Source organism: Pygoscelis adeliae, unplaced genomic scaffold (genome assembly GCF_000699105.1).
Source record: "Pygoscelis adeliae isolate BGI_AS28 unplaced genomic scaffold, ASM69910v1 Scaffold168, whole genome shotgun sequence".
Classification (NCBI taxonomy): Eukaryota; Metazoa; Chordata; class Aves; order Sphenisciformes; family Spheniscidae; genus Pygoscelis; species Pygoscelis adeliae.
This window is the reverse complement of record NW_008825566.1, coordinates 120,245-132,099: the sequence shown is the minus strand read 5'-3', so window position 1 is coordinate 132,099 and position 11,855 is coordinate 120,245. Positions and strand designations below refer to the sequence as shown.

Sequence of the window (11,855 nt, the reverse complement as noted above, 5' to 3'; positions counted from 1 at the left end):
TTTGATCGCTATCCTGTCTCTGGTTGTTGCCCATCTCTAGTGCTTCTAAGGAAAGCAAACTACACCTCTGGAAAGCACTTAGATTTCAGGGAGAAGCGGAGAGCTCTCCCTAACCCTTGCAGCAACTGCCACAATCCCTGTAGCAAGAGATTCAATGTGCTATAAATTTGATGGAAGGTGAGGTGAGAAAAACAGGAAAAAAAGAATTAAGAGAAGCACATATAGGCTACACTTTTCCTCACGTACTGAAGCAGGAGAAAAGATTTACAGGAAAGAAATAGTTCACTCAAGAAGTAAAATCCATCCCTCCATAGGCAGCTTTTCATTAATTAACTCAGTGACTCTTGTCCTCAACTGAATCTGCTGTCACGCTGTGAGTCAAGAGTACGTTAACTTAGACACAGCACCATATGAATGTGGGGTGGCCTACCTTTCAGATCACAGCTGTCTAACATCTGATCTGCTGAAAGCAAAAGATAAACCGTATGGCTGAGATGGAAGACCAGAACATAAATATAAATAAAACCTGTACTGTCACATCACTCAAGTGCAAGGATACCTCAACTTTGTCCTCCCACTGCTGCAGCTACGTATATCGTTGGATGACAACACTGATTTGTTCAGGATCAGCTTTCACAACCATTTTTTAAATGGATACAAGAAGCAGCAAATCCCATCACCCACCAGTGAAACCACACTGAGTCAACATACAAGGATACCTATTGGAATACCTTTTATAACCTACAAGATGTGTCAGAATAAAATTGCACTAACTAACAAAAAAAATGAAGTAGAGATGAGCTGAGCAATTTTATCCAACCTATAGCTAGGTCTTATAGATTCAGACATTATAACAACTTTCTATTTCAGATTTATAGTCTTAAATGATCCATCAGAAGTTTTTGTAACGTATTCTAATGTCTCAGGTATATTTAAGTATAATGATTTTAAAGCCTGTCCATACTCTTAAAAAATGCTTGTCACCACAGTACTGTACATGGGTGATGCAAACAAGCAATTTCATACTGTACTCAAAAATGTAGGTTTGGATTTTGTAGATCCAGGAATGCAGCTGTGGACTCCAATTCCCTAGCTTCCTTTCTCACCTTCACCACAGATTTAATCCAAATTTCTCTTTTTTCCCAAGATGAAACTGGATGTTTTAAAACTTCATTCCAGATGAGCGGCTGTATAAAACAAATGCTCCTGGATCACAGTTTAAAAGCCAGTACCATTAGCTCTCATTTAAAGTGGCCAAGTTTAAAACACTCCCAAACTTACACATTACACAGACACAATTTATAACATGTTATACAAAATGCAGATTACACAGCTGATTGAGGGCTTCACAGTCCTAGTCTGCTTAGGGGTTTAAGGCTAGTACTAACTTAAAAGGGTTATTTGCATTTACAGGGAAATGAGTGAAAAGAAAATTTCATTTGCAGTGAAATCAGAATAAACTAATTCATGACCAAAAACCAGCCAAAACCAAACGAGTTGGTGAATTACGAGAGAAACACAAAAACACAGGTAAACGGTTTATAAATAAGCATTCACAATTTCAGTGAAATTGGAACAAATTAGTTTTATTTCCAAAGTCCTGCTTCCTTCCACTATCAGGCAATAAGGACCTATGATAACAATTCAAACTGCAAACATATGATCATGAATGACATTTCATGCAAACATGCTTTGCTGCTTTATGAACAGAAATACATTGGGAATACAAAATCTACAAAAGGCTGGAAAATTATAATATTTCAAAACTGGAGTCTAAAAAGAACAAACCATCTCTTTGTGTTGTTTTTATTTTTTTTATTTTTTAATAGAAGGAATGTTATATGCTTTGAATAAGCAATGCTGAAACATAATGGTTGAGAACTGCAACACTTGGAAAGGAAGGCAGCATACTCTGCTGCTGCTTCATGATCATTATGTTGGGAAACTAACTGGATCTTATAAGGACAAAAGGTTGCTCAAGATGCTGGCATGATTAAAGATATGACGTAAGTGGACTCCCAGGAATATTTTCTGTCAGTAAAACCCCCAGAAGAGATCGAGCAAGAAAGGGTTGAGAGTTAAGCTGTTCATTTTTAATTATGAATCAGATGTTGCTAGCACACAACCTTAAAATAATATTACCTGTTGTTTTTACTTCTGCTTCAGAAATTACATTAAAGATAGTATTAGAATTGGGCTATGCAGTGCATAGCACCTATTATACAAAACCATGTTCTGCATGATTTTTTAACTCTATTTGCAGAGGTACCACAAACACTGGCTAGAATTATCAGAATACTCCAAACTGGGAAGAAAACGCAGTTAACAAATTTGATTTCATCTATACATTTTGTTTTAGTGTCAAACAGCCACCCATCACAAAATTAAATCATATAGTTAACCAGGATATCTGCAGTATTTGTAGACTACTGAATCTTAATAACTGCATACTCTAGAAATTGCCTTGAATTTGTACCAAAGATATTTTAAGGTAAATTCCTAGCAGATGGAACTTTTAATAGCAAGCAGCAGAAGAAACAATGACAACAAAGTAACTTTAAGTCGAAACAAAACTACTAGATACAAGTTAAATCAACACAGTTTCCAATACAGAAGCCAGTACTGCTGCAGGAAAAGAAAAAAAAAAAAATGCAAGAGGCTGGTGTTAAGTAATAAAACAAAAATAATTTGAAAAATTGTCCAGGCAGTTGTTTCCACAGTTATGTTAAATGATTTGTATCTGAAGAGTTGAACAAATTGCTCTAGTGCTCTCTTTTAAATGCTTTTTTGCTTTGTTTTTAATCAGCTCTTCAGTAAGACTGAGGAATAATTTGTCTCAAGACAAAATGTTTTGATAGTTTCTTTTCCACCTTGTGTTCTCTAACAGACTCTCTCTTATTGGGTAAGATATTGAAAAGTCAGATTTAGGTAGAAAAATCTCATCTCACCTGAAAGTTGTTTTAGTGGAACTAACACATGATATACAAAAAGTTAAAATGTCAACTGAAAGAACACCTCTGAAAATAGAAAATTACCACATAATTTTGAGTGAAGTGCCTGCTATAGTCATAGTACATAATTCATTTCCCATTTGCAGTCAGCATTACTCTCAGTAAATAATGTCACCATTTAGGTAATTATCCTAATCTTCTGTCCATCTCCCTTTTCTCTGAAAAATACTGTGTTTTGTTTCTGCATAAATTATGTTATTGATTATTCTTTTAGAATATGTTTTTAATCTTGATCTATATGGCAGCAGCTGTAGTCATATACAGACTTTGGGACAATAAAATTTCAGTACAATCTGGTTTAGTTTCCTAAGTAAAATATGCTATTCTTTTAATTTATACAGTTACTTGACTGGATACATGCAAATATTTCTATATCTTATTAATTCAAAGCTTGAAAACTAAATATTCCATGAGCTACATGACAAACCAAAACCCACCTAATTTCCTCTTCCCTGACAGTTATTAAAATGCCAGAAGTCAAATATTTTTTCATCCTAATCCAGGGGCACTGCTAGCAGTTCTGAGTAGAAGCATGAGTTTCTCAGTGACCACCTTCTCTTATTGTGATATATATTTTCATGAATAGCTTCTTAGGCTAAATTTATTCTGGCCTATATAGCATTTGTCCTCAACTCTCCAAAATGGAAAAAAGAAAAAACAACAACAAACAAAACACCACCACCACCACAAAACCAAAAAAAACCCCACCAAAAACCAAAGAGATGGAGGAGCCATCTCTCTCATTTGATGGGAATTCAGCATTGTCTGAGAAGTTACTTATATTGTCAATCCAGATGAATAAAATTTTGCCACAATATTTTGTGTTCTAAGATGAAATATGTTACAGAAAGTTTTCAATCAGGCTGCTTGCAAAATTAATGATGCTCACTGACTGGAGAAAATACTTACAGAAGCACAGAAAAGGAAAGTAAAAGAAAGATAAAGCCAATTGACTAGGGGAAGACTGCTTCAAAAAGCTGTTGGTCACCTTTATATTGTTTCCCAGAGAGCAACAAAGCCCTTTGCAAGAAGGAAAGCATTAGTACTTATCCCAACTACCTCCCTTGCATGAAAAGCCACAAATATGTCTCCAGAGGAACACGGGCAAGCTAGACCTCAAGCCTCTGCTGAAACGAAAGGCTGGTTTGAAGATCCTCTTTTCTAAAAGAGTACTTCTGAACAGCTCAAGAACAACACTTGCTCTGCTTTCAGAAGTAGGATTTAACAGAAAAGCTGATATAACTCCTGAGAAATAAAAATAAGCAACACTGCAACCATCTCTTTTTCTTAAGCACAATTTATGTGAAGAAATGAAAGCAGGGAAAACAAACAAACAACTATTAAACAATAGCTCTTTTCTGAGTCACCTAAATATTATTTGTTTCCAACTAAGAATGATGATGCTTTGTAGTGTTGTGTGCTTAACAAAGAAATACGAGGATCTGTGAAACACTGGTTTATCTATATCAAACACATCTCAACCAACGGAACATAGTAGTCACAATCTGACTGCAGTGTCACTAATTGCTGGATTACTAATTCAAGGATCACACTGGAAGGTGTTCAAAAGCGTCCACAGTGACTGCTAGTTCAGGAGAGCTTACTTGAGTTTCAAGCCTTCAAACATAGTACTGTTTAGTGATCTCTCAATTTTTGTTAGCTTAGATATTCATTGGTTTTAAAAAATGTGAGTTTATTTGTTGAGATATCACTGAGGAGTAAGTAAATCAATGAGGAAAACACAAAATGTGACAGGCCAAAGAGGAAACTAAAAGGGTTAAAAAAGTACCTGGAAAGTGTCTTACAAAGAACAGTAAAGCTGATAGCAAAAAGTTCTGAAAAGTCACTCAAAATCGGGAAGCCAGCTAGAAAAGTGGTAGGATCACTTGGTGACAAGGTGTGAAAGGGACACTCATTGGTAAGTCCATAGCAGAGGAAATCAATGAGATCTTTGTCAGCCCTCACTGCTGAAGACATGAGGGCTCAGAAGAGCTCATGAAGAGCTTCTCTCGCTCAGAAGAGCTAGATTAGTTAGAAGAAAACACCTGGGAGATGTCAGGCCAATTAGGTAAGTTACATACTTGCACACCACCATGACCAGATGGCTTTCACGCCTCAGTTCTCAAGGAACACAAATGGGAAATTATGTTAAATGGCAGGCTAATGTGCATCAACAAACGTTACAAAGAACTACTGTGCCAGAGTGCAAGTCCCATCTAAAAAATGGATCTCAAGGGGATCCTCACAGGGACCACAGACCAGCAAGTCTGATTTCCATCCCTCGTAAGATGGCAGACTCTATAACAAAGAATAAGACCACTGAGCACATGCATTAACAGAGCTTGGTGGGGAAGAGTCAGCGTGGCCTCTGTAAAGGGAAATCCACTTTGTTAGCTTGCTGGAGGGCTATGAGGGTGTCAGTGAGCACATGGACAAAGGGAGTCCTGTGGCAAAATATATACAGATCTTCCAAAATTCTTTGGCAAGTATCCCCACCATAGTCCATTCAGGAAAATTAAGTTGCCAAGGGATTGGAAGAAAGGTCCTTTTATGAACTGAAACCTGGTGAAAGGAGAGGCGAGAGCTTAGTGATCGCTTTTCAGATAGGGGAGAACCATCAGCAAGTCCTCTAGGGGCAGGTTTTGAGATCACTTTCATTCAGAATCTCTTATCAATGACCTGGAGAAGGGATGAACAACAAATATTTAAGTTTTCTGATGCTACTGAGCTCTCTGAATTATTCAAATGTCATGCTACATATGAAGACTACAGTGTCTGGCCTACTTCAGTATTTTAAAAAAAGAAACAAAGAAAAAACAAAGAAAACTTCTCCCAAGATCAGTTCTTAGTGTGCCAGTTAATGTCTCATTCATGGTGCCTTCCCCCACTGCCCTCCCTCTCCCTGGTTCTCCTCTCAGTCACAGACTCCACACGTGCAGGAAGGTCAAATGAAGAGAGAATAGCACAGCATAGATTCAAGGAGTTATTCTCTCATCTCTCCCAGTTTTCCTTTTGGAACCATCAGATATGCACTGGACTTAAAAACAGAAGCTTATACTAAATGAGATAGATTCCCCCCCCCAAGTATTAACGAGTAATAATATCTGAACATGTACAAGTAAACAGCCTGGTATATAAAAAGATAAGAAGTGCTAGGCATAAACAGCAGCATGAAAAGCAAGTGGAGCAACCTAGCGAAGAAACTTGAACTTGATGCAGAACAAACAACAGAAAATTCAAACAGTGAAGCAAAGGGGAGAAATTACACTGTCAAAGGAAATTTCCTAGTTCTCAGCATCACTAACCAAACAGAAAGAAGGGCCAAAGAGGAGCCAATAGCTTGAATCAGGACTCAAGATAGTAATAAAAGTAAAGGAGGTCATGTTTTAAGTCCATCATAAGCCAACAATAAAGAGCGCTACCATTTTAGCATCTACAACAGACTTAGCACTAGCCATTGAGTTTATGGATATGAAGTTGAATGTCAAGACAGAATGAAAGAAGATTGACTGACACAGTTTGTCAGTATTGTAGTCAGTGTTAGTAGACTCCAGTAAAACTTCATGTACACAAATCCAATTTGAGATTAAAAATGTATATATTATTTCTAGTGAGTTAAGTTCATAATTTAGGAATGTGACAGGATACTATTATTATTAATAACAAACCAACATGCAACCATTTAATGAGCATTTGATTTCCAATGAGAGATTACCTCATGTGTATAGACTTAACTTCTAGCTGCTCTACAGTGCCACATAATAAGGTTAAAGCCATTAGACCTCATACAACATGGGTCATACATCCAGTAGCCCATAAATCTGCCTCTCTCCTTCCCTCCTGTATACAGCCTTCTATACAGTATTTATTTCCAGTTCAAATGAAGTCTTTCTTTTCAACAGCTTACATTCAGAATATTACCTAAAGCTGTAGCATAAGGACCATGGCTGAGAGTTCTGCTTCTCTGGCTTAATATAACTGTATTTATAATTAAGGTCAACTTTATACAAATAAGCAACAGAACTGCCTTGGGAGGCAGGTCAAGCCTGCAGAATGAACTCCCATAAGATCAACACAAACTTCTACATATTCAGTCCCAAGTTCAAAGCACTATTCTTTTGACCTTGCTTTCATTAATGCAAAAAAAGATAAACATGTATCAATTTAAAAACTGTTCCACATGCTTTTTTCCCCTAGGGGAAAGGAGATGAGAGAGAATAAGACACACATGACATATTTGTCACAGGTACTTAATGCACTTAAAGCCTACAGATGCCATTGCGGTGAGGGCAGTACAGAGAAGCTAAATATGGTCCTGCAAAAGAAGATGTGAATAGACAGAAACCATGGTCTAACAATGGAATAAAGAGAAACAGCACAGGAACTAAAATACACAATGGTTGTGATACAAACAGAGAGCAAACAAAAACAAAACCAGAAAAAAAACCATACCTTGTCGACAGTGAATTTATGTGAGGTGAAAGCAAACCTAATTCTGCCTCTTACAGAGAGATTGATAGAGGCTTCCCCAAGCAGCAAGCAACAGAAAAGGGAAGCAGGTTAAGTGCACAGAGCACAAGTTCACTGTATAAATGCACTCTTTCACATAGTGATTCAGAAGCCAGCTGTATCAGGCTACTTAACTCTGTGGAACTGAACTCCCAGCTTCTTCACCAACTCTAGGCTGCATCAAAAGCATCACTAAGAAGGATCTCTGAGGTTATCATTTCAACATATTGCCAGCTGCAATGCACAAAAGGACAGGAATCAAATTCATTTTCTTGAATGGAAGTAATGAGTAAGGAATAAAAACCTAAGAATTTTCTGCCAACAGCAACTTTCCTCATCTGCTATTAATTGCAAAATTCCCATTCCCCTCTGCAACTTAGAAGTATTTGTTAGAACTGTTGCTTGATGCTCCAATAAAAAGCTTGCCCCCCAGCTAAGGTCGGTCAAATACTCCTCTCCAAAACCACAGAAACACCTCAGCATTAGATTATTAGCATGAGGACAAGAACATAATACATTAAACTTAGGGTAAAACTTTTTCACTCCTTTCTAGAGTAAAAAATCCCCCAGCTATATTTATTCTGGTCACTTATGAGATCACCAGGATAGGACAAATGAGGAGATAAGCTGTTAACAGCAAAAATTATCCAGCAAATTTCTTGCTCAGCTGTACAGTTTTTCTTCTCGTTCATCAAGACTGGGAAGTAGTGAGCGGTGAATCAGAGTGGCAGTGGGGAGACAGCCTTGATGCTGTGCAAGCAGGGTTCAGCAACAGCCAAAACACTGGTGTGTTATCAACACTTCCAGCCACAAATGGAAAGCACAGCCCCATAGGAGCTGCTATGAAGAAAGTGGACTCCTTCCCTGCCAGGCCCAGTACAGACCTAAACAAAAAATACATATAGCTTCTCCAAGGGTAATGAAGTCTCCTCACACCAATGCTTTCACTTTCCACAGCCAGTCCATTTCTGGAAATTTTGTTCTCTTCTTCTGTCCGGCATTATTCTTACAGACCTTTATCTGTGGTTTTATTTGGTTGTAGAGCTCCTTTAACGTCTTCCTCAGGATAAGAAACTAATATAGCTCAGATGCGCTAAACTATAACTATTACGTTTATATTATTATAACAACTAAAATCCAAATTGTCTTGGGTACAAAACTAAAGCAGTCCAAATCCCTTTGTTTCTCCTTAAAGCAAGGTAGTAACTTCATCAGAAATAGAATTTATCAAGCTGATTTCCTTTTGGACATGAACAGTACAAAAAAAGTTAATGAGAATTTCTGGCAATTTATGATTCTATTTTGATATGCAGGTATTAGCTGTCAGTATTGCACGTCACAGCAAAAAAAAAAAAAATCAAGCCTTCATTCAACAGACCCAATCATTCCTTCAAAATGTCTGTCTTGACTAACTAGCAAGTCCTAAAAGTCTGTCTTAGTGGAAAAGGAACTCTCCCCCGCTACTCGTTTTCCTTCTGAGAACATTTGTCCCATTATGCCACAGGTACTCATGTACTGTTTTGAAAGATTTGGACAATGTTATTTTAAAGTAGACATAAGAAGTGTAGACTTTTCCATGCTTCTATATAGCTTCTCATAAATTCAGGTAGAATTTTCAGACAGGATACTTGATTCAATGGACTAGAGAAATCACACCTCCTGTGACTCAGATGCTGTTGAACAGAAATATGTACTCTATGACCTTGAGGATCCACCTTCTAAGCACGTGGCTGAGTGTCAGATTTAGATCTTTACTGAATATGTAAAGGTTTAGAACACGGGGGAAAAAAGGATTGATTATACACCTTCACCCACAAAAACGCACTCAGTTATCTTCTAAGAACAATGCATAGCTTTGAATTATACAGTTAAAGGACCTAGAGATGCATTTCTGTCTTGAGAAACAGTCAGAAGATAAAGGTGATGTAAGACACCAGTGGCATGAGCTGGAAGACAAACTACTACAGAATGACATTTACAACTGAGTTTATCATCTTCATAAAAGTTTGTACCATAAAAGTTTAAGATCAGTTCCCCTCCCCTCCAGAGCTCTTAGGAAACACAAAAATAAAACCATAGCTAGATCTATTCCCATGGATAGCAACTGGTATGGCATTGAAGAAAGCAACTTGGAAGCGGAGCCATTCTTTATTACCAGCATCTAAGATGTACATTTAAACAAATGGCTGTTTTGCAGTGGAAACTGAGCATTTAAGTCTGGGGTTTGTTGTTTTTTGCCTTTTTTTTTTTTTGGGGGGGGTGGGGGGTGGGGGGGGTGCAGAAAGAGTACTTATTTTGCTCAAAAACATCTGCTTCTATTTCTCCTTTTCTACTTCAGTGACACTCCCTCACTGGATACCCTTGGAATTAGTAACAATGACGGTATTCTCCTGTGTTGTTTTCTTACTGGGCATTCACGCCTCTTTTTTTTTTTCCCTTGGTGTGCTGTTCACTCAGGATCTTCTCACACAGTTGTTTTCAAAAGCTACTGTTTAGGAGTAGTACTTAAACATAGCACGTATTCTTATTAGCAAACAATTTAGAATCCACTGCTTATCATAGTCACATACAGTATTTTACCAAGATGGAACAAAACATTTAGCCAAAGATCATATCAGTAAGAGATAAACTACATGGTGGTATTGATAAGACTTTGCTTATTAAGTGGCAGTTAGAGTAGAAATAGTTCTATCTTTAACATATCTGTCCTCATTTTTATGACTTACTCCTTCAAAAGGCTTCATAGCTCTTTCTATAAAATAAGGCTGTCAAAAAGCTAAACTAAAAAAAAATACAGCTTTTTTTCATGAGAGGTGTCTTGCAGCAGGTAGACCTAGGCTCAAAGAAAGCTATTTAACAAACATGAATGAATTCCTCACAACCAACATATTCTGCAAGCCCCACAAATTTCAGTTGTGGACTAAGTTTTCCTTTAGCTTCTAAACAGAAGATAGCAGAATGCAAATCTCAACAGGAACATGAAAGGCTGCCTAATTGCAGGACTAGGTGAGTATCAAAACAGGCTTTCCTCTGTAAATCAGGAGTCATTCTGAACATGGAAGAAAATCTCCTCTCATGCCACGGTGGTGATTAGTGGTCTCTCTTTTCAGAAACCTTACGACCAGAAGTGTTCTTTTAGCTGTAATGCAGAGCTAGGCTGAAAACCAAACAGTCCAGAGAGCTTCTGTACAGGAGGAAAGAACTGGTGTAAATTCAGAAAGGCTCTCTTGGAGTGGCAAAGAAGAGTTTTTACCCAGGTATCTTTGTAGTAAGGCAGCAATTGCCATTCCTACTCTTTCGTATGTCACCTCTTTGATTTAGTTTGGAGTTCACCATGGAACTGCTTTAATCACAGGTGATGAATAAGAAGGAAAGCTGTGCCATTTCAAAAAGAGACACTTGTCAAAGGAAACAAACAAAAAAATAATCAATGAATGAGGATGAAATTTCAAAACACCATATGTAAACTAAAATACAAAACAACACACCTCAAGGAAGGCTACGGAAACTTTTTGAATAACACTGTTCTTGTTTAAATGGACACTTCACTCTACCCAGGAAGTACTATATTGTATCAGTATTGCAAGATGACAGCATAGGCTATACTCATTATTGCTCAGTATTTATAAGCTACTTTGAAGACTGATAGTGCCATTACCTATAAATTACACTTGATATTGTGCTTCAAAAACTCCTCCACAAATTATGCAGTATTTGGCTGTTTATAACACTGTAGAAGAATAATTATGCGTAACTTAACAGGCTGCTCACAGTGTAAGTAAGATCAGCTCCTTAACAGGCTTAACTCATGTACTGGCTTTTTAGATTAGCTTTAAAGCTGCACATGAATGAATATGGTTTTAAAAAGAAAGAGTACTAACCCTGTAGAGAGGGTGGCATTTGTCCTTGAAACATGGTGCCAAACGAGTATAGATCTGTAGGCTATAGTAATAACTTGCCAGCTGGAGAGATAACGCAGAATGTAATTGCTTTTCAAAGCATTTGTTGGCATCTACCACCTAGGAGAAAGACAGCATTGATTTATATGAAAGAATTAGCAAGCATACAACATTAAGTGCACAAACTTTCTAAAAAGCTACTTGCTGTGATTTAGAAATAGCTCTGTGTTTTTCTGGCACAGGAGTAAATCAGTACCCCCCCCCCCTTCCCCCCCCCAAAGGTAATTCTACATTATGACGTTTTTCCCGCCTTGCACAATTACCTAACCAAAATGATTTTCCAACCAGAGTTTTGCTGCTTCTATACCACAAAGTTATTATCTATATTTCTGAGCTACATTAGAACTGTCAGTCAGGTGGCCCAACTACTATTTTA

General features: G+C 37.5%; 1 protein-coding gene across 1 annotated transcript in view; it reads right to left on the bottom strand.

Moving 5' to 3' along the window:
• The window catches only part of NBAS (neuroblastoma amplified sequence), a 209,704-nt gene that overhangs the window by 83,636 nt on the left and 114,213 nt on the right, over nucleotides 1–11,855 (bottom strand). Inside the window, exon 39 of the mRNA XM_009332472.1 lies at nucleotides 11,402–11,539. Coding sequence (XP_009330747.1) covers nucleotides 11,402–11,539 — 138 coding nt within the window. The remainder of the gene's footprint in view (nucleotides 1–11,401; nucleotides 11,540–11,855) is intronic.